At 50.6% G+C, this 20,507-nt stretch overlaps 9 protein-coding genes across 9 annotated transcripts; 4 read left to right on the top strand and 5 right to left on the bottom strand.

The window, feature by feature from the left end:
* Positions 1-989: 989 nt before the first annotated feature.
* On the bottom strand, positions 990-2,224 carry NUU61_005970 (dTDP-D-glucose 4,6-dehydratase; the record flags this gene model as incomplete). The annotated part of the gene is made up of 3 exons (XM_056656498.1): positions 990-1,435; positions 1,493-2,040; positions 2,112-2,224. 3 exons carry the CDS (start codon positions 2,222-2,224, stop codon positions 990-992), a joined length of 1,107 nt encoding a protein of 368 aa, XP_056509298.1.
* Positions 2,225-3,231: 1,007 nt separating this feature from the next.
* On the top strand, positions 3,232-4,449 carry NUU61_005969 (class I SAM-dependent methyltransferase; the record flags this gene model as incomplete). The annotated part of the gene is made up of 4 exons (XM_056656497.1): positions 3,232-3,346; positions 3,419-3,542; positions 3,612-4,078; positions 4,136-4,449. The coding sequence occupies 4 exons, from the start codon at positions 3,232-3,234 to the stop codon at positions 4,447-4,449; spliced, it is 1,020 nt and encodes a 339-aa protein (XP_056509297.1).
* Positions 4,450-5,136: 687 nt separating this feature from the next.
* On the bottom strand, positions 5,137-6,901 carry NUU61_005968 (ubiquitin-conjugating enzyme E2; the record flags this gene model as incomplete). The annotated part of the gene is made up of 8 exons (XM_056656496.1): positions 5,137-6,021; positions 6,073-6,241; positions 6,301-6,312; positions 6,369-6,465; positions 6,521-6,542; positions 6,605-6,699; positions 6,771-6,804; positions 6,869-6,901. 8 exons carry the CDS (start codon positions 6,899-6,901, stop codon positions 5,137-5,139), a joined length of 1,347 nt encoding a protein of 448 aa, XP_056509296.1.
* A 1,378-nt stretch (positions 6,902-8,279) lies between these two features.
* NUU61_005967 (GTPase-activating protein LRG1) lies at positions 8,280-12,152 on the top strand (the record flags this gene model as incomplete). Its single annotated transcript, XM_056656495.1, has 6 exons — positions 8,280-8,672; positions 8,745-9,447; positions 9,499-10,152; positions 10,219-11,307; positions 11,361-11,647; positions 11,700-12,152. 6 exons carry the CDS (start codon positions 8,280-8,282, stop codon positions 12,150-12,152), a joined length of 3,579 nt encoding a protein of 1,192 aa, XP_056509295.1.
* Positions 12,153-13,314: 1,162 nt separating this feature from the next.
* NUU61_005966 (uncharacterized protein) lies at positions 13,315-14,545 on the bottom strand (the record flags this gene model as incomplete). Its single annotated transcript, XM_056656494.1, has 2 exons — positions 13,315-14,032; positions 14,082-14,545. 2 exons carry the CDS (start codon positions 14,543-14,545, stop codon positions 13,315-13,317), a joined length of 1,182 nt encoding a protein of 393 aa, XP_056509294.1.
* A 235-nt stretch (positions 14,546-14,780) lies between these two features.
* Positions 14,781-15,787, top strand: NUU61_005965 (proteasome regulatory particle base subunit RPN10; the record flags this gene model as incomplete). Its single annotated transcript, XM_056656493.1, has 4 exons — positions 14,781-14,806; positions 14,857-14,895; positions 14,945-15,164; positions 15,233-15,787. The coding sequence occupies 4 exons, from the start codon at positions 14,781-14,783 to the stop codon at positions 15,785-15,787; spliced, it is 840 nt and encodes a 279-aa protein (XP_056509293.1).
* Positions 15,788-16,014: 227 nt separating this feature from the next.
* NUU61_005964 (trafficking protein particle complex subunit 4) lies at positions 16,015-16,687 on the bottom strand (the record flags this gene model as incomplete). The annotated part of the gene is made up of 2 exons (XM_056656492.1): positions 16,015-16,384; positions 16,452-16,687. Coding segments are annotated over 2 exons (606 nt in total), but the record flags the coding sequence as incomplete, so codon positions are not given.
* Positions 16,688-17,032: 345 nt separating this feature from the next.
* Positions 17,033-19,059, top strand: NUU61_005963 (fungal specific transcription factor domain-containing protein; the record flags this gene model as incomplete). Its single annotated transcript, XM_056656491.1, has 2 exons — positions 17,033-17,063; positions 17,141-19,059. 2 exons carry the CDS (start codon positions 17,033-17,035, stop codon positions 19,057-19,059), a joined length of 1,950 nt encoding a protein of 649 aa, XP_056509291.1.
* Positions 19,060-19,108: 49 nt separating this feature from the next.
* On the bottom strand, positions 19,109-20,094 carry NUU61_005962 (alpha/beta hydrolase; the record flags this gene model as incomplete). The annotated part of the gene is made up of 2 exons (XM_056656490.1): positions 19,109-19,953; positions 20,028-20,094. The coding sequence occupies 2 exons, from the start codon at positions 20,092-20,094 to the stop codon at positions 19,109-19,111; spliced, it is 912 nt and encodes a 303-aa protein (XP_056509290.1).
* Positions 20,095-20,507: the final 413 nt, after the last annotated feature.

Genomic DNA, 20,507 nt, shown 5'->3' with positions numbered 1-20,507 from the left:
TGAATAGTGTGCCCTTTACTCATCATAGAAATTTTATGCAACTTCTTCCTCAGTCATCTCTGCCCATTACTATTCCGTATTTCGTCCTCATCCTTCCACACTCAACGACTACTTCCTTCCTAGTCACATGAGATATATATATCCTACAAGAATGTACATTCTCAAGTGTTGCTTATTCTCAGCCGCTGATTGGTTCCTATAACCCCGTCTCCTTATCGGATCTTACGTTTTGAGAAGACAGATCGACACACTGAATATTATGGATAGACTCTCAGCTTCTGCAGTGTGAAGTAGTGCGTAGTCAATTTGAAAATTTGAAATCCTAAAACTAGACAAACATTTCGTCATTACAACCAGAGAAACTGTAGATCACCACTGTTGCACAATATACGTATCATCTAGTGATAAAGTTTGTACCCCGTTTTCCATGTATAGTTGCCTAAAGAGAAGTAACTACCCACCCTGCCTAGAGAGGCTTGCATATATATGACCGTGTGACGTGATTACTGAGGCACAAGAGTGTACCGGCAGACGCATACTCAACAAGATATTCAATGGATACGAGGCTCTTGTAGAAAAGGAATGGATTCAAGCTTCAGTTTCTTGTTGCATTTCACTTAGTTCTCAATTGACAAATCTAATTAGAGTCCTCTATTGCCCTACTGTTTGACCTCTCTTGTTTTATTACTACTCAAGATAAATATCCCTGAAGCAAAATAGAACAAGTACATTTATTGTAGTTTCGTTGGTAATCTAATCTAATTTTATGCGAGACCTCGGCGCTATCAACATATTTTCTGGCGATGGCCGAGTTCGTCAGCTGTATACCATCTCCAATGAGCTGAATGTCTCGGGGGGTAATCCTGATGGACGAAGTAAAGGAGGACCTGAAAACCATATGGATTGAGATTCTAAAGAAGCACGAAATCATTTACATGTAGCAGCAAGGCATAGGTAGATTAGGCCAGGGGGCACCAGACCTTCACTGCCTAGCCTTGGCAAGCAAGATTAGTCGATATGCTGGAAGGCGTTTTCCACCACCAACGCAGATTCTGCTTATACCAGCTAACCGTCAGCGCAAGGCCTGATGAGAAGTCTACCTGCTGCATCCACCCTAGCCTTTTCAACTTCGATCCGTCCACGTTATATCTCATGTCGTTGAAGGGTCGATCAGGAACCCATTTCACATGCGATTCGAAATCATAGACTGGATCATACCCAAACAGAGACAGAATATTGGCTGCGACTTCGCTGTTTCGAACCTCGTAATCCGATTCAATGTTATAAACTTCGCCAATGTTTCCCTTGTGGAGGATCGTATCGAATGCGTCCGCGGCATCGGAACCATATAGAAAACATCGGGTGTGCGACCCATCGCCTTGGATAGGTAGCTTTTTTCCTTCCATAAGAAGCTTAATAAACGTCGGAATGATCTCTAGTTCATGCTGTTAGTAGTCCTTAAGGATTGTCAAAATATAATACTAGTACATACTTTCTGGGTATTGGCATGGACCGTAGACATTATTGCTGCGGACAATAATTATAGGGAGTCGGAAGCTCCGAAGGTACGCCATTGCGTACATGTCTGCCGCTGCCTTGCTGGCTGAATATGGATTGGTCGGGAAGAAGTTGCCATTTTCATCCACCTTGGCCTCGTTCGTCTTGGTTCCGTTCGTCTCGCCGTATATTTCGTCTGTCGAGACATGAATAAAGCGGCCGACTTTGCCGTAGATTCTTACAGCTTCAAGGACGATGTGTGTACCCACAACGTTGTTTCGAGTAAAATCAAATGGCTTGGAAAAGGAAATCTGGACATGACTGCTAGCTGCAAAGTGGAGCACACAGTCAATTTCATAGAACTCCAAGGCGTATCGAACCCTCTCTAGGTCAGTTATATCCCCATGTATGAAATCGAAGTTAGGGGCGGTAGAAAGACACATGAGGTTGTTGAATGATGCTGCAGTATCCATTCTGTCGAAGCAAACAACTCTATATTTTTCGGGATATCGAATAACTAGGTGACGAGTCACCCAGCTTCCACTTTTGTTTGAGTTAGCAACATTGAGGTGATCGAAAAGTTCAAATGACAATCTAATGTCATTCCGACTTACATGAAGCCAGCTCCACCCGTTACTAAGATATTGGCAATATTTGGTAATGCTTCAAATTGAGTTGTCCCAGTCAGCGGAACAAGCTTTGGTTCTGACAATGCTGCCATATTCATATTCTGTATGAGCATGTAGAGTTGTTTGGACTTCGATAGAGGCTAAACGTTGGACAGAAGGACAGTTTAGACATATTTCTTGTCTTAATATAGGGGCCATGACCTCGCTCTTTACGATTGACGCGGCATACCAGGGAAGGTAATAGTACAAAGTTTCTTAAAAACTAAATCTAAATAGTAAAGATGCTCTCCAACCCATGCGCACTAGAGCAAGGAGTAGCAACAATAGCAACTTCCGCTATGTGACTTTGTCTCAGACCTGGTCAATTACCCGATTAAATTTGATGCATGATGTGTAACCACATCTGGTAAATTACCTGATTTAAATTGATACATGGTGTGTAACCATGTATACTTTTGCTCCAATATGCAGATAGGTTTAAAAAAGGCAAGGGCAGTGAATATCATTACAATGCCTACGGCACCTCTCGTATAATCTGACTTGAATATACGTCGTTTCATTATCCCTAAGGGAAGAAGTTAAGGTATAAATATACTTGTCCTTGTCCAGGCTTTCATTAATATCTTGGGTTCAATCTTTTGGATCACATCATACTAACAAATACTATACTAGCACGCCCGCAAATAATTTCACGACTCTCAGGAAAACTGTATATTAGGGGAAGGATTATAATCATCATTGTTGGGAAACTTTTTTAATGTAAGATATTGCGTCTTCCTTTTCCCAATAATGATGGATACCTGCATCTACTAAAAAAGAAAACAGGAAAGAGAAATATATATAGTCCAAGACCGTGACACCATGGACATGAAGGCTATTCAAAATCTCTGGACTGAGGTTCAGTCATCACTGGATACTTTACAATCTAACAGGACAGAGTTATCGCGCGTGATGGCCCAGGAAAATGTGATGCAGTTGGGAAGGGCTCTAGAAAAGCCGAGAGACACAATCTTGAAACTATCATTCTCAGTAAGGTATTGATCCTATAATTCCTGATAACAGTTAATTCTAAGTATTGCAACCAATTCATTAGCCGACAATTGTCATGGCCGTTAAGGTGGCCATTGACATGAACATATTCCCAATCCTGGCAAAAGCAACATCTCCTGTGTCAGTGCATGAGCTCGCAGCATCGAAGCCTGCGGATCCGTTGCTAGTCGGTCAGTTTTTTTTTTTTTTTTTTTTTTTTTAATTGTCTCCACACCCGAAGACCTGACCAGGTATATCAACAGAACGAATTTTGCGCCTTCTTGTGGCCTATGACTTTGCTGAAGAGCAAGGACCCTGCAAATACCTTCCAACGGCTTTGTCCAAGGAGATGACCCAACGTACATCAGTCGGGGTTGTGGAATCTCTGTAAGATGCTACTTATGGAACACCGTCTGGTGTAGTATAGCCCGTGACTGAACGAGTAAAACGGAATAGTTTCCTCGAATTCCTTCCTGCGATCCAGAAGACCCCGGAATATCTCCATGCTATAGGGTATCGGAACCCCGAAGACCCTACGTTCGCGCCTCTCCAATATACGAACAAAATGAAAGAAGGTGGATTTGCCTGGCTCTGTCAGAACCCTGCTGCTCTGAAGCGTTTCAACGCCTTCATGGAAGGTCAGCGCGCGGATCGTGCCCACTGGGCCGACTGGTTCCCTGTCCAGGACCAGATTCTGGCTGCTGCGGAAAAGAGACCCAACCAGCCTCTTCTGGTGGATATTGGTGGTGGCCGTGGCCATGACATACTAGGTTTTAAAGAACGATTTCCCAGTGCGCCAGGCAAGCTGATCCTCGAAGATCTGCCTCGGGTGATTGAAGACGCCCGAGCTGCGGTCAATTTGGATGCAATGAAAATTGAAACGATTAGCTATGATTTCTTTGCTGAAGAACAGCCTGTCAAAGGTGATTATTCCTTTCCCTGTATCCAGGAATACAAAAATTAACGAAAATTCCAAAAAGGTGCACGTGTCTATTACTTCAGAAATATCTTCCACGACTGGTCAGACGACAAGGCGCGCATCATATTTAAGAACCTGGTTAAGTCCATGGAACGTGGCTATTCGAAAATCCTCATGGAGGAGTATATCCTACCAGATCAGAACGCACGTGCACTTGGAGGAATGACAGATATCGCTGTCATGGTATTCTGCTCAGGTTTAGAGCGCACGCAAAGACGGTGGACGAATCTACTACAGTCAGCCGGATTGAAAGTGAACAAATTCTGGATGCGTGATGGCGACGGACAGGGAATTATTGAGGTGGAGTTACCGTAGGTTTAAGGCATGAGTTGCTGCAGCATCGGAGTGGAATTTTGTTGGGACTGGGGTTCTGCTAGCCTTTCTCTACCGCCTCCCTGACCGCCCGTGGCGGACCTATAGGTAGTAGATAGCTTCGTTTCTTTTCTTCTTCTCTCTAATAGATAATTTAATTCTCTCTCTTTTCTACTCCCTTTCTTTAGTAGTTCTACTCTCCTTAGCTTCTCTTAGTACTCTCTGAGAGGTTATAAACCTGGCTATATACTAAATTTAGGTAAAAGGCCTATTTTATTAGTATAGCCAGGTAGTAGAATAGTCTAAGGATCTAGTATCTATTAGATACAATTTAATTTAACGAATTAGAGAGTAGTATTTTAACTATCTCTAATCCTTTCCCCCTTCCTAATTAACGCGTTTTAACTTTTTTTTTTTTTTTTTTTTTTTTTAGACTATTGCGTAGACTCTCTGTCTCTACATTCACTTTTGCTTGATAAATATGGTGCAATCTTGGGGTTGACTTTGTATTTGGATTCATAGCACGAGAAACCATTGTGTTCACACAAAGTCCAGCACTGCTGGCAGGGAAGACTATCGAGCAATTGATCAAGTACTCGGGGTATGAACGCAATCAAAGATGCGATCAAGCGATAATCGACAAATGGCAATTCGAACGCACCGATCCATGGGCCCGGGGGGAAGGCATTCTCACTCAGCGCTTTTCTCAACCGATCGACGGAGCTTGGTCCGATACTGCCTGCGCTCCTGATCCGAACCCCAGCAAAGCTTCGTCGCCTCCGGGTGTACCGTCATGAGCGGGTTGTACGGCGGGTTCTCGTCTTCCAGGGCGTTTATAATACCCTCAATATGACGACTCATCTCGTCAGCGCGCGAAGGGGTGTAGATTAACACCCCCAGTCGCGATACACGGATGTGGTAAAGCGGCGTCTCGACAAAGACCCGCGGCTGCTCAGCTGGATGACGGGGACTAATGTAGATTTTGATGTTGAACACACCACCGTCGAGCTTGCTCATCGGTCGGCCGAAGTAGGTAAGCTTCCAAAGAAAGGGGTTGCCGTTCACCAGAGTCAGATCCACCATGGACGCGGTGTAATGGCGGAGATTCGACACGATCTGCTCGTGATGGCCACGCAAGTTGACTGCGATCCCGGCATCCTTCTTCTCCAGGTCCAAGCCCTCGGCAGGCCAGCTGTGGGTTTCTTCGAGCACCTTGTCCTGAAGCCACTGCAGGCGCTTTTTCAGATCAGGATAACTCCATCTGCCCTCCATAGCATTTCCTCGAGCCTCGAACTGCATCAAGGGAAATACCTTGTGGTGTATCTCCTCGTCGAGGATGCCCGCTTCAATGTTATTTTGGTACAAATCATAATACCAGAGAAACCGCTGCTTGCGATAGTCATCAAAGGGGCTCGTGGGTATGTCATCCGTCTCCGGTTCACGACTGGTCCTTTTTCCTTCATCCTGGACCTGGGATCTGTCCGATATGTAGGATTGCTGGGATATGACAGGCACATTGCCAAATGCTCTTTCGAGCGGCGCGATCACTGCCAATCGCAGGTTTTCATGTCGAATCTATCACCCACTTGAGTCTCGGCTTGATATTCTTCGTGGGATGACCCCTACCTTGGCATTGTAATTTTCCATGAGGGTGTGATCCGTTGCCCCACTGGCTTGTTCAAATCCCGGTTCGTTGGTGTATGGATTTGCTGACAAGAGACTTTGGATGGACAGCAAAACCGACTCAAGTCCCTGAGCGGGCGACCACTCTTCTCCTCTTGATCCATGCCATGTTCTGTTGCAGGTTCTTAACAACGGCTCTCAGTATGGTGCGATCCATACGATTACTCTTACCCAATGATTGACCTAGGTCAATGTGTGAGTATCAGACGGGCGTGGGTCTTCCATGGGATCCAACTTACAAGCAGACTTTCCCAGTAGCGTAGAGGTTAGGGCCGAACCGCGTGCAGCCATGGTCTGTCGTTTTGATCGTGACCATCGGAGGCTTGGCCGGGTAGCCTGACCAATGTGATCAACAACAGTTCTTGCTCGGTGTCACGCGAGAACGGCTTACTAGATGGAACCTTGATAGCAAACTGGCAATATTGCATGAGAAACAACTTTCTCATTGTTTTGGGAATCCACCATACGGGCTTACCTCGTAAAAGCCAAGCTCGTAGGGGGTCCCCGGGGGTCCGACCAGGAGAGCTGTGATGTCGCATATGTTCTCTTCTTTGAAATGCACTGCAATGGCTGGCGAGACTCAGAGCATCAGTCCACTCGACTTCACAGGAGTCGATAAACCCTTCTTGCTTTTCTCATACCGAGCTGGTCACTGCTCTGCAGCTGCTTCAGCTCCTAAGCCCCCGAATTTAGCATCAGTATCGGACATCGAGAAGCGCGGGCAGTGGGGATCACTAACCCGAATCAGGCGGAGCGCACAATGATCCGCCATCTCGTGGAACTGAGCGGCAAAGAGAGCGTCAAGGAATGGTGTCGATGGTCGAAGCAAAGCCAGTCGAGAATTCCATGATCTTAAGGGTGGGGAGAATTCGAGGAGGGGGAGCTTCTGAAGAAAAGAGGTGGGTGGTCGGGTTCAACCCACTCACTCTCTCATCTTTCTGTTTGCACACAACCACACCTTTGCTGCCTTTGCTTTTCTTTGTTCGCCTGACGTCGTGCGATCAACCAGATTGTCAAGTTCCCATTATATCCCCATGCCAAGGGGAATCTACGCATTCTTCCCCACCCACGCCCTTGGCTTGTCCCAAATCCCGAGTCCAAAGAGTGGCAACTCTACGGCATCCAGGGGATTCTGAAGTTGAGTCGAAGGGATCGTCCCGCAGTTCTAGCAAGAAAAAAAAACCCTGATCGGGGGAAAATCCACGTCTACATGCCTCAAATATATTTTTTGAGCAAACCACCAGGTAATCAAGCTAATAATAAGGGGATATGCTGACGGGTAAGCATCGACGGTGTCTCCCCGTATACATCTCTGTCAGCATGGGGCTTAGGCGCCCTGGGATAAGCCGGAAACCGACACACGCCTGCTATAAAAAGGCGGCCCTGATCCATGGACGGCCAACTCTGGGTCTGTGGGACCCAAGGGGCGTCAGGCACACAGAACGGTATCTCTGGGAAACAGATTGCAATATCAATTTCTCGGTTGTGTAGATGCAATTTCTCATAAAAATAAATCTTATAGATCAGCATTCGCTATACACCCTGCCCATATAGAGAGACAGCGGTGTGTCCACGTGACGGCGTGGAGGCGTAATTAGGGGGGCAATGCCCGACCCAAACCTTCTCCATCCTCATTCCTCCCCAGCCCACTTCTTTTCCCCTCCTTTCCTTTCCCTCGCAACTGTCCGCAATTTGCTTAGGACTCGGGATTGCGCCGTGTACATGCGCCGCCGGCTCGGTCTGACCTTGGAACGCCCAACCCTCCCCGCGTTCAAAAAGTGCGCTTCGCGGCTATCCGTCCCTACACTGCCCCCCGATTTCCCGTCTAGTGATCTCGCGCAACCCCTTCTTCCAAATCGAACCCCTCTGGCCGCCAGTCATTCTCCGCGTATTGTGCGACCTACATGGAATGAAAGTGGGTGATTTCTCTTTAGACTCGAGTTGTCTCTCGCCAACCCGCCAAAACGTGGGACCTTGAATTCGGGATTTTCGACCTGAACAGCACGCGCTCACCCCATTGATTTTTCTCGCGAACCTGTGTCCCGTGCCGCTCAGCCTCGCCCCGTCCAATCCTTTTTCTTGCTTGTGCATGCCGTCGTCGTGATTCTGTCCAAAAATCTCGATCCCTTCTGACGTGACGGGGGATCAACATGCCCCCCGGTGAACTCCCGGCCAGCTTGGTCGCAGGCAAGTCCAGCGGCCGGCCCACAGTGAACACCGGCTACGGGGGTGGTTATCAGAAAAATACCCCAACGTCGCCCGAAGACAGCTTGATTCCGTTTGACTCGCCGAATACACGAACCGGAGGGGCCAATGGCCCTGGGAACCAGGAAGACAGTCGCTCGGGTCGTGGCTCAGAAGCTGACCAGTCTGTCTACCGGGATCGCTCAGCACCCCGCGATCGATCGCGTCAGAATGGTCGGCCACACAACAAGCCTTCCGGCAGTTCATCACGTTTATGCCAAAAGTGTGAGGAACCTCTCACGGGTCAGTTCGTTCGAGCGTTAGGTGGCACTTATCATCTCGAGTGTTTCAAGTGTCAAGTAAGTGTGACCCTTTCCTGCACCCGTTCTTTTGTTTTTCAGGGATCATGCTGACCGCAACCACTGCCTTAGGACTGCGGTGAGATTGTCGCCTCTAAATTCTTCCCTGTGGATTCAGAGGATGGCAGCTGCCAACATCCACTTTGCGAGGTTGACTACTTTCGACGATTGAATCTCCTATGTCACGAGTGCGGCGGTGCCCTGCGCGGCTCCTACATCACTGCCTTGGATCGCAAGTACCATATCGAGCATTTCACCTGTTCCGTATGTCCCACCGTTTTCGGCGCCCAGGACTCGTACTATGAACACGAGGGCAAGGTGTACTGTCATTTCCATTACTCGACCCAGTTTGCCCAGCGGTGCCATGGCTGCCACACTGCGATCCTAAAACAGTTTGTGGAGATTTTCCGCAATGGCCAAAATCAGCACTGGCACCCGGAGTGTTATATGATCCACAAGTTCTGGAATGTCCGGCTGTCGCCGGCTGACCACGTTTGGGAGGCACCGCCGGTGGATACGGACGCCAGCGCCGAAGAGCGTGAGCGAATTCGTCAGGAAGAGGACATCATGGAGGAGAAGGTTTATAATATCTGGAGCACTCTCTCAACCTTTGAAGAGTCATCTGCTGCTTGCATTTCCGATATGCTGCTGCATGTCAGCAATGGTGCTTATATTGATGGCGTTCTGGTGGCAAAACGGTTCATCAGCCATGTCGACATCTTGTTCGCCGCGGTCGACCAATTAGCCGCGTATATCAAATTGCAAGAGATGAAGGGTAAGTTTTCTCTTTCCTTTTGGCCTGATCTTGACTGACCCCATGTTTTAGACCTCTCTTATGGTCGGGAGGCCAAGCTCCTGTGCAAAAAGATTGTCGCTTTCTTTTCGTTGTTGTCCAAAACACAGGAAACCGGGGTGCGGAAACTAGGTGTGACCCAGGAGCTTCTATCGTTGGTGACAGGCCTCGCCCATTATCTCAAACTTCTTATTCGCATCGGTCTTCAAGGCGCTCTCAAACTTGAGCGGGAGCAGTCCGCTCCTGACGGTCTACATCACTTTCTGGACCGCCTTGCAGATTTAGAATCGCTCTCTCCGCCGGAGGATGAAAATGCTCCAATCGATCTGACGGCTGGTGTTGAGGGGCTGGCTGATCAACTCTCTGATTGCTGCATTGCCTGCAGAAACCCAATTGACGACGAGTGTCTTCTTTGGGGAAAGAAGCGGTGGCATCTTAAGCCGTCCCATCTGGCATGCTCTTCATGTGAGACCGACCTGAGTATTGACCTCCCAAGTGCATTATGGAGCGAGAGTGAAAAGCGGCCGTACTGCGTTGCTTGTGCTCAGCAAAAGAATCTCGGCTCTAGTGCTCAGCCGGGATTTAGCCAAGTGTCAAAATTGCAGCAGTTTGTCTTCTTATTAAGAGTTGCACTTGCTCGCCTCCTTGCGGTTCTCCGTGCTGGGGGAACCTTGCCCCATACTTCAGGTAAGCCTTTGTTCCGCCATTGATCACCCACGCCGCCTGCGCCCTTGCTAAAACCAGCTGTGTCAGACGACCCCAATTTGAAAGATTACGAAACCAAAGGCCACCGGGCTCGGCCCGGCGAGGTTCGCCGGTCGAACACTCGCTCTCAATCACACACCGGTACTTCTCGAGAGGGCATTGAGGAATCATCTCTCGAGCAAACAGTCGGCGAAATGCGCCGGCTACGGTCAATCAGGAACGAACGGACTTTATCCACGACCTATAAAAAGGCTCGCGCATCCCGGATCATCGACGGCCCTGAGGGTAGAAGCGCACGGCCTGGATCCTCTGGGAATGATGGCAGCGATCCACGAGGCCCTGGCTTCCAGATTGTGGAGGAGAGGGATGCCAATGGCGACACCGTCACAGATTTGTCCTTTGGGAATCAAGATGCCTTGACATTAGATGATATTCCGCGCATCGTTGCGGCCGAACAGGCCAAGGAACAGCGACCTAACGCCTACAAGCATGCTGGGACGAAGTTAATTGGAGCGGGTGAGCCAGTGGCCAAGTACAACCAAGGCCATCAGCGGGGTGTGTCCGGCGGCAATTTGGATATGCTCATGGAACCTACTACCCGCACCAAACGCTACTTCTCCGAGCTCACTGCGTTGGAGTATTTCATTGTTCGTCATGTCGCCGTGCTGTCCATGGAACCATTGGTGGAAGGGTACTTCAACATGGAAGAATTGCTGTCACTCATCGAGACTCGCAAGCCGACAATCTGGAACATCTTCGGTCGCGCCTTCAAAGACAACAAGAAAGGTGGCAAGAAGAAGGGTGTCTTTGGCGTCGGCTTGGACTACTTGGTTGAAAAAGAGGGCACTGAGTCAAGTCATGGCGTCGGCCCCGGCGCCTTGCGAATTCCGACTTTGATTGACGATTCCGTCTCTGCTATGCGCCAGATGGACATGTCGGTGGAGGGTGTCTTCCGAAAGAACGGCAACATTCGACGATTGAAGGACGTTGCGGACCAGATTGACAACAAATACGAGCAGGTCGATTTAACAAAGGAGACCCCAGTGCAAATCGCGGCGCTCTTGAAGAAGTTCCTTCGCGAGATGCCTGATCCGCTTATGACCTTCAAACTCCATCGCCTGTTTGTCATATCTCAAAGTAAGTGTCGATGCTGTGCTTGTTGGTCAATAAGAGACTAACTTGGATGCTAGAACTCCCCGACCCCGAGAAGCAGAAGCGAGTGCTACACCTGGCTTGCTGTCTCCTCCCCAAGGCTCACCGCGATACGATGGAAGTTCTTTTTGCATTCCTAAACTGGACATCATCATTCTCACACGTGGACGAGGACACTGGGAGCAAGATGGACATCCACAATCTTGCAACTGTCATGACCCCTAACATCCTCTACCCGAACGCCAAGAATAGCACCGTTGATGAAAGCTTTTTGGCCATTGAGGCAGTGAATGCTCTGATTGCCTACAATGACACCATGTGCGAGGTAAGGTCTTCGTTTGCGGGCTCCCATCGAATCAAACTAAATAGTCGTCTAGATCCCGGAGGATCTGCAGTCCATCCTCAGCGATCCTACTCTGTTCAAAGAGAATGCCGAGGTTACCACAAAGGAAATTCTCAAGCGGTATGGGGATATTGCCCGCGGCAGCTTTTCACAGAAGCCCGGTAATGGTGGCGAAACATTCACGATCACCAACTCCAACCGAGGCAACAATACCCCAGCGTCAGCACGTATCGAGACCGACCCTTCCCAGGACACGGCGTGGCAGATGCAAAGTTCTGTGCGCCACGTCGCCGGCCCAAGCGGCCACTCCCACTCAACTAGTGCTACCCCTCAAGCCGGTCTGGATTTCGGCCCGTCACCACCTGCCGCATATCGTCGTGACCGCAGCGCCAGCAACGGTAGCCAGCAAAATCCGGGCCCATCAGACGGGCAGAACGTTCCATATCGCCCCCGTCCTAGTCCAGGCGCTATGGGTGTGACTGGGTAAATGCTGGTTATCTTGTATTTTCATCTTCTCCCCTCAGTTTCCACGCACAGCTGCAATACCTGCGATACATTCGTCGATGACCCCGATTTGCATCCACCCTCTTGGCTTCACATATCATTGTCCATGGTGCATATCCGTTTTGCTTCTTTTTTGCCTTTTCTTTTCTGGGGACTTGTTTAGCGTTCTTTTTTCCCCATCTCGACTGACAGGCTTGGTTGACGGAGTTCTTGTTTCCTCTCTTCCTTTTCCTTTCTACTACATGAAAATTCCCAAAAGTGATCAGCAATCTGTTTGATCGCCCTTGTTTGTTTTGTGTTGCTTTCCATCTGTATATTCACGGATGGACTTGGATGCGTCCTTTTTGTGTTCGTCTGCATTTGATTCTGGGGATCAGCCATACCCATACCTGTCCCAATGAGACCCATACATGTATTTTGATTCTTTTCCGTTCATTCAATTCTGAGCATGCTCATTTCTTTTCCCCCCTTGACATCTAGTGCCCGGCCCTCGTCTCTACTCTGTTCTCACCGAGTCAGAACTGAGTACAGGAATGAGCGGCCTGGGGATTTCACTTCAATAAAATGCACTTGTTGCCAGCGTCCACATCATTCTCCCCCTTTTCTAGCGTTGTGTCTTCGTTGAACGTTGATATACTATCATAAAAGGTGGTGGCTAACTCTTATTGCATTTTGGTTTCACTCAAGTAAATAAATATTTGGCATAGTGACTAACTGGAAATACTGAATAGCAGATCTTAGCACCGTCTCGATTCTAAACATCTCAGCTGAACGATTTTGTTCAATTCCCAATAGCTCGACTCGCAACTACATAGGGTTCAAAATCGATGCCATTGTAGGTCTTGAAGAGTCCATACCGGGTCTTGTGCTAGTCCACCGGCCAAAGTCCTGGCCGAACCACAGATGCAAATATCAAGAACAGAAACATGAATTTCAAGCGAAACAAGAATACAAGAACCTATTAGAACTCCGCTCCAAATAGAAAAGCCCCCCGAGCCCCAAAAATCATGATGACAGGCAGCACAGCGCCTACGCACAATTTCTTCTCGACAATCTCGATGACCCACGCTCAAGAACACGATCCTTTCTTACAACTCCGAGAAAACGCAAGGTTGATAAAGCCTGCATGCCTGGTAAGACATACTCTACACACGCTTCCGCAGCGCCCGGGTGCCTCGAGCCGCACCTTCAGTGGTCGAGGCGGGTGCCGTGGTTTTTCGTGCTGTCGCTGCGGGATTGGCGGTTTTCTTAACAGCAAGAGAGGCCGTCTGGGTACGGGGAATAGTAGGTTTCTTCGTCGCAGCTGTGGTCCCCGTGGTTGCTTTTCTGGTGGCACCAGTACCCGTTCGCGAGGACTTCAGAACTGTAGTGCCCGAGGATGCGACGGACGAGACCGTACCGGTGCTGTTCTTGCGTTCGTTCTGTCGGGTTGCTGGGCGAGGCAGTGGCGAGCGGATGGTCTTGGGCCCTGTCGCAGCGCGGGTCGTGGTCTTCTTTGCTTGGGACGGTGGCCGGTTGTCCTTAACTGTAGATGTAGTGGCACCACGGGGACGACCTTGAGTGCTGTCCCAGCCACTCGCCCCGGCGGTTCTAAGCGGGCTAGAGGGCTTCACCGGGGACACGGGGCGCGACAGGTATGACGTCTGACCCTTTTCGGGCGACGCGCGGAACGGGGAGTGCGGGTAGGTCCGAGAGTTGAGTGACTTGGGAGACAGAATACGCTGGTCGTTGTTGCGCACGTCCTGGGACACAACGCGCGAGGCACCGGCTGCTGGACCGGGTTTACCCCGCCGCTTTGGGTTCTTCAATCCATCGTCCCCAGCCGCCGGGGCATTCTCCTTGTCAGAATAGTGGCCCTCGTGACTACAGGGTGTTAGTGGCCTATATCCGATTGCCACAGTCGCTGTCTTACCTAGTTTTTCTGGCTCGGCTATCGCGTGTTGCAGATGAAAGTTCGGGATCAATGGAGATGTTGGTAACGTTACGCGGAGCCTTTGCAGGCAAATGCTTGCGCGAGGGGGAGATCGCTTGTGGTTGAGCTGCCGCGGTGTGCTTCTCAAGTAATTCGCCCATGTTGGCCTTGCGCAAAGAGACGGGAATGCGGTTGACGCGTCGTTCGATACGCGCGCGAAGGTCATTCGCCTGCAAGGAATACTGAGCACGAAGCTTGCGGGCTCGTTCCGTAACTGCCAAAGAGTCAATACGAGGGTAATTGATCAAGCTAGGGGTAAACCCCCACGCACTTTCGAGTTGAAGGTTATCCATCAGTGTCTGCTTCTGGTTATGGGTGAGGCGCATCTTCTTCGCCGGATGGCCCGTAGGCGTAACATCCGGCGCGTCAACGGGCTCCGGGGATTTTCTTTTGAGAGTAGCCATGGCTGAGACCGAGTCAAGTCAGTTGGGGCGAGCAAGTCGAGAAACTTGAGGAACTTGGGGAAGTCAACCTTGGAAGGGTGGAGACCACAACAAACACCTGACCGAGGCGGAGGCACTCGGCAGAATCCAGAGCTGCACCTCGTCATCTTCCGGCTTCATCTCCCATCTCAACCTTCTATTGCTGTCTCTGTTCTCCCTTCGCTAATTCTTGACTACCTCCCTCACGTCTGCCATCATGTCTCTTGAAGCTACGATGATCATGTTCGTCACTGCTCCCTATCTGCGATTCCTCCGCTGACTTCTTCCCGCAGTGTCGACAACAGCGAAAGCAGTCGCAATGGAGATTACACGTGAGTCCAACGTTAACGATCGTTTTGGAATCCCATCTCATTCTCCCAGATCTACTCGATGGCAGGCACAGGTCGATGCTGTTAGTATTGTCCACAGTGTCAAGATGCGCGTCCACCCCCAGTCGGCTGTCGGTCTCATGAGCATGGGGGGTAAGGGCCCTGAGGTGCTGTCGACCTTCACGTCGGATTTCGGGAGCATCCTCTCTGGTCTGCACAAAACAAAGATCCACGGTATATCGCATCTCAGCTCGAGTATCCAGGTTGCCGGGGTAAGTTCGGCCCCAATCCGTGCCACTCATTAGCTCGAGATAGCTAACTGGAGCTGCATTTGATTTAGTTGGCGCTTAAGCATCGCTCCGAGAAATCCCAACGGCAACGAATCATTGTGTTTTCGTGCTCGCCGATCGCCGAAGACGAGAAGACGCTCGTGAAACTGGCCAAGAAGATGAAGAAGAACAATGTCTCGATCGACGTAGTAGCATTTGGGGATCTGGAATCCGACCAGACCAAGAAGCTGGAAGCCTTCGTGGAAAATGTCAAGAGTGGCGATGGCTCGCACTTGGCTGTCATCCCGCCTGGGCCCCACCTGCTGAGTGAGGAGCTGCAGGTCAACCCGATTCTGGCTGGTGAAGGCGCCGAGACAGGTGAAGCAGGCGCTGGGGGCGGCGATGCGGGCGGATTTGGTTTCGAGGATGCGGCTGAGAACGACCCCGAGCTGGCATTTGCCCTGCGGTTGTCCCTGGAGGAGGAGAAGAACCGGCAGGAGAAGGAGAAGCGCGAGCAGGAGGAGCAGGAGGGCAAGACGCAGTTGGGCCATATTCCCGAGGAGGGCCAGGGCGAGTCGAGCGGCGACAAAGATAAGAAGGATGATGACAAGATGGACACGGCGTAGCGCCGCACTTTCCCAGGAAATGATTGTCATGCATACCCGGCGTTTACTTCTTGTTTTGTCTTGTATTCTCGCGAGCCAGCTTCAATGGTGTGCGCTCTACAAGGTGCCAGGGATATATTGATTCGATTGGTACTGTGGCTTCGTACAGCGAACAAAAAAAAGAGAATCTCTAGTTCGTGAGGTCATAATGCTTATCCCCCTATAGGTATAATCTCCTCCCTGTCTTTCTATGTCCTTCCCCTCAACCATGCCGCCAGATGCCGGTCAAATGCCTCGCACCGTACAGGCATCTCAAGCTGGTAGAACGGGTTCTTCATCACGTAGTCTGCGTACAGCTCGTAGACCTTTTGCATGATGGTCTCCACATTGCCGCTCATTGGGTCCGTGAACAACAGAAACTTGGTCCCGGTGAGCGTCTGGAAGCACGTCAACCGAAACCGGTCTGTCTCGAGGTGCTCCAGGCCTGACGCAGGGACCCCAGGGTTGGGGTAGGCATATCCTGATGCAGCGGGTGTAGTCGTACTCGGGGAGGAGGCGGTATTGGTGGTTTGGGAGAGAGGCAGTTTGGGGGTAATGGAGCGAGTGATAGCATGGATACTAAATAGATGATGGGATGCATTAGAAAAAGAAAAGATGCGTCTTGTAATTGAGTAGAAGGGATTACCCGTGAAAAGTGCCGGCGAGGACAAGGTAGTCGTTCGTCGAGAGCTTGCGCAGCCCAGCTTGGAACTCGCGCTGGTAGACCAGACCACCGGCTTTGTTGATAATGATCAAGGAGAAGACAACCCTGTATCCGAAGAGAATGTCAGTCGCAAGGTGACAAGGCAATGGCGCAGTACAGCGTACATGATGGACGAGTCTGGTAGTCCAGACGTGGCCGGGAGAGGGAGAAGCGAGGAGCGCTAGGGCGCGAGCAGCATGCCTTGCTGGCGATAACTGGAGAGATGACACGCAAGGCCAATGGGGGATATCTGCAGGCACAAAGACAGAGCGTTCGCGGTCACAGAGCCGGAGTGTTCGGTACGAGGGTGACCGGTGGAGACGGGCGCAAAGCGACTTTCTTATCGGCGATCGTCACACCTGTCTTCGCTCCCTCCATCCCGCCATGGCCTCCGCACAGCCGCGCAAGAGGAGACGAACTGTCATTTCTTGCACTGAGTGTCATCGGCGCAAGCAGAAAGTAGGAGCAGCCCGGCCATATCGCCGACGTGTCTGATGAGTCTCGCAGTGCGACCGCCGAACGCCATGCTGCAACTGCATCAAGCGAGAGAAGCAGGTAAGAAGAGGCCCTCGCTAAGGTTTAACTATGGTCTAATTAAAACCGGCAGGCCCTTTGTCACTATGAAATCTCAGAATCAACTCCTAGCTCTGCCCGTGGCAGTGAGTCCACGGAGATTCAGAATGATTCCAACACGCTATATCAGAGCTCACCAGTCAATGGGGATCTGACACAACCCAGTAAAGCCCAGGACCTGCTGCACGACCTGGGATATTCTCGTCAGACTAATCACAACACTCTGGGCATCTTACGAACCACGGAGATGTATGCTCGCGATGATCCCAGCTCAGACTCTTTGGAGACAACCCATCGACCGGGGCAGAGCGAGTTGTATCAAAGATACAAAGGACTCGTCCGTCAGCTTCCCTCGCGGAGTTGTATCAATATCCTCACCCAGAATTTCTTTTTTGCGGTGAATTGGCAGTACGATCTGCTCAACGAGAGGGCATTTAGCCAGCAGCTGGAGGCGTGGGGGAGAGTTTCGTACGCCGATCTTCAAGCAGGATTCGATGGTATCCCCCCAGAGATTCGTACATTTCCCGCATTGCTGTTCCAAGTTCTCGCACAAGCACTATTGTACCAGCATCCTGACAAGGGGCTTGAGCCATTGAACACGACAATGGGAATGACCCTCCACGATCTTGGTGTTGAGTACAGCGATGCTGGTGCCATGATCCTGACTCTTCTGGGCAAAAGAGACCTTAACACTGCCACAGTACAAGCAGGCCTGCTGCGAGCCTCTTTCTTAAAAAGCAGTGGGAAGGTGGTTGAGGCGTGGCATGTGCTCGGAAGCACCATCCGTGATGCCCAGGAGATTGGTCTGCACACTGGGAGGGTGGTGTCGGATTCATCTCCACCCACATCGGAGTACGAAATGACAGGTTTACCGTGCTGTGATGTCCATCATCGCATTTGGATAGTCCTGCACATATGGGACATCCATATGGCGGTTGTGCTCGGTCGACCCATCGTCACGGAGCTTCAACTAGATGCCTTTGCTCGCAATGTGGAGGATGATGAGAAGCAACAAAATGTTTTCTCTAACTGGAAAACAGAGACCAACCCTCCACGCCCATTTGACATTATCCTTGCTGGGTATTCTGTGGCTTATCGATATTTCCCACAAATCCACCGGCTGGAAAACAATGGCGCCCACCTTGAAGACTATGGGGTAGTTGAGGACATCCATGCTGCTATACAAGAGAATCTACTGCGTCTACCGTCTTGGTGTCGTCTGGAAAATGCAGACCCGAAATTTGACCAATGCCCTGGTTGCCAGTGGCTACCAGTCGCGCGTGAAGGACTCTTCTCACTCATCCACCTCGTGCTGCTCACCCTCCATCGACCATATGTGTTTTCAGTCGCCAAAAGTCGCACGGCTGCACTCGAGGCGGGAATCGCCATTCTCCGTGCGCAAGAGCGACTGTTTCCGCCGTCAGAAACCCGAGAATGCAAAGTATTCAACCCGGTGTATGCTTCATTCGATGCAATTGTTCTCATTGCCGCAATTTACATCGCGTTTCCGGGACAAAATAACGAAACACTGGAAGAGGCCATTCAGGTCGTTGAGCGGGGAATGCAACGGTTGAAGAATATCGGCCATTCCAATCCCATGGCCCGATCAGCATACGGGGTGGTTTGCAGTCTCTACTGTCGCCTCAAGTGCCGCCTCAGCGGTTTGGAGCCCAGAGATGAATCCCCCAACTCGACTGGAAACCAAGAGCAGCTGCTTTCTAATAACCACGATGCCGCACATAGTGTTGGTCCGTTCAACGCATTGCCACCAGAACTGTCATTCGATACGATCATGCCTCCGCGTCCCACACATGACCTTTTCTACGATCATCTTTCAGGCACCGAGATCCCCCCGTTCGATCCATCAGATGGATTACTTTCGGATTCATTTACGACAGACTTGACCGACAATTGGAAATTCGACGGGATCTATTCCGATACCAGTTTCTGGAGTTTAATGAATGATTTCAATCGTTGAGGTGTACATAAAGCCCCTTGTGATGATTTCCAATCTGCTTCACGTCCGCCTATTTAGTTTCGGCGAACCACGCCGCAATTTCTGCTACATTGCGATCCACGCAGTCCGGTTGATCATAGTGCTGAAAGTGGGAGACCTCGTTGTTCCAGATCATCTTTTTCTGGGACGTGGGAATGGACTCGTAGTGACGCTTTGCAGCCGCTGCATTCATGCAATTGTCCCCGTGGATGAGCAGCGCCGGTTTCATGAGCTTCGCCACGCCCGGGACCGTGGTATACCCGAAATGGTCCAGGTCGCTCATGACTGCGTACCGGTTCTCAAACCCCTTCAACGTCCAGGGTCCGTACCACGACCAGACAATCGGCCCGGGGAGGGCCGCCAGAGACCCGATATTGGGGTCCGCCACCTGCGGATCCACCAGTGGCTGGTAGACGACTTCACCGGTCTTTTCATACACTTCCCGGGCCTTCTTCGCCCTCTCCAACCGATTTCGATACAGTGCCTCGCCCTGTTCGGGCGTTGGCAGCTTCATGGCCGAGATGTCTGCACCGGGCTCTGCCGACACGCACCCGGCGCAGATCATATACACGTCTGTTTCATGGTCGCGGTAGTACCCCGTCACCGAGGCCACGCCTGTTACCCGGCTGTCGTAGGATGCGACATCTAGAGACTCCGGCCCGCCTTGGCAGATGCCGACCAGAAGAAGCCGGGAGGCATCCACGTCGCCGCGAGTCGAAAGATAGTCAAGGCCCGCGACAATGTCTTCGTTTTTCATTTTGGGATTTTCCAGTCGTCGCGGCTGGCCGGTGCTTTCGCCCACGGTGCGTGGGTCAAAGATCAAGGCTGCATAGCCTTCATCCGCGAGCCGGGTCGCGTATTGCAGCGGTGCTTGTTCTTTGATGAAAGAGTATGGGCCGGTGATCACAACCCCCGGGGGTTAGAGACCTTGGTGGGTCGGTAGAGGATACCGCCGATGGTCTCGCCATGGGAAGGGTATCGGACCTTCTCGACGGTGTACTGTCCGTGGAATGGCATAGTGAATTGGATCAAGATTTCAAGGTCAATTGAGAATTGGGTAAATTGCGACCAACGGCATGGCTTGCACTGTCTTCTTCTTTATATGGTTGCCCCAGCCGTGTTTCTCTCTTAAGTCCGAATGATTTCATCGGCCCTTTTCGGCGAAAGGACTACGTATGATGCATTCGATTCGACATCCCTGGGTTTTGTGCGCCAATAAGATACAAAGAATGTGGGTCGATCATCTTTCTCACATCAGCCCGTCTGGTTATCGCCGACAGGTGGGTCGCGATGCCATGTTATCGCCGATGAGCAAATCGCTGCGCATTCTCGGTTTCGATTGCACTCGTGCTGTTTCACACACTTGATATGCGTCTGCGGCTCATGATCGTTGCACCCTCAAAGATTATATTGTGTTGCCAGTGGACATT

This window comes from Penicillium alfredii (assembly GCF_028826965.1).
Source record: "Penicillium alfredii strain IBT 34128 chromosome Unknown utg000009l_segment0_segment0, whole genome shotgun sequence".
NCBI lineage: Eukaryota > Fungi > Ascomycota > Eurotiomycetes > Eurotiales > Aspergillaceae > Penicillium > Penicillium alfredii.
Note: the sequence above shows the minus strand (reverse complement) of the source record. Positions and strands in the feature narration are given on the sequence as shown.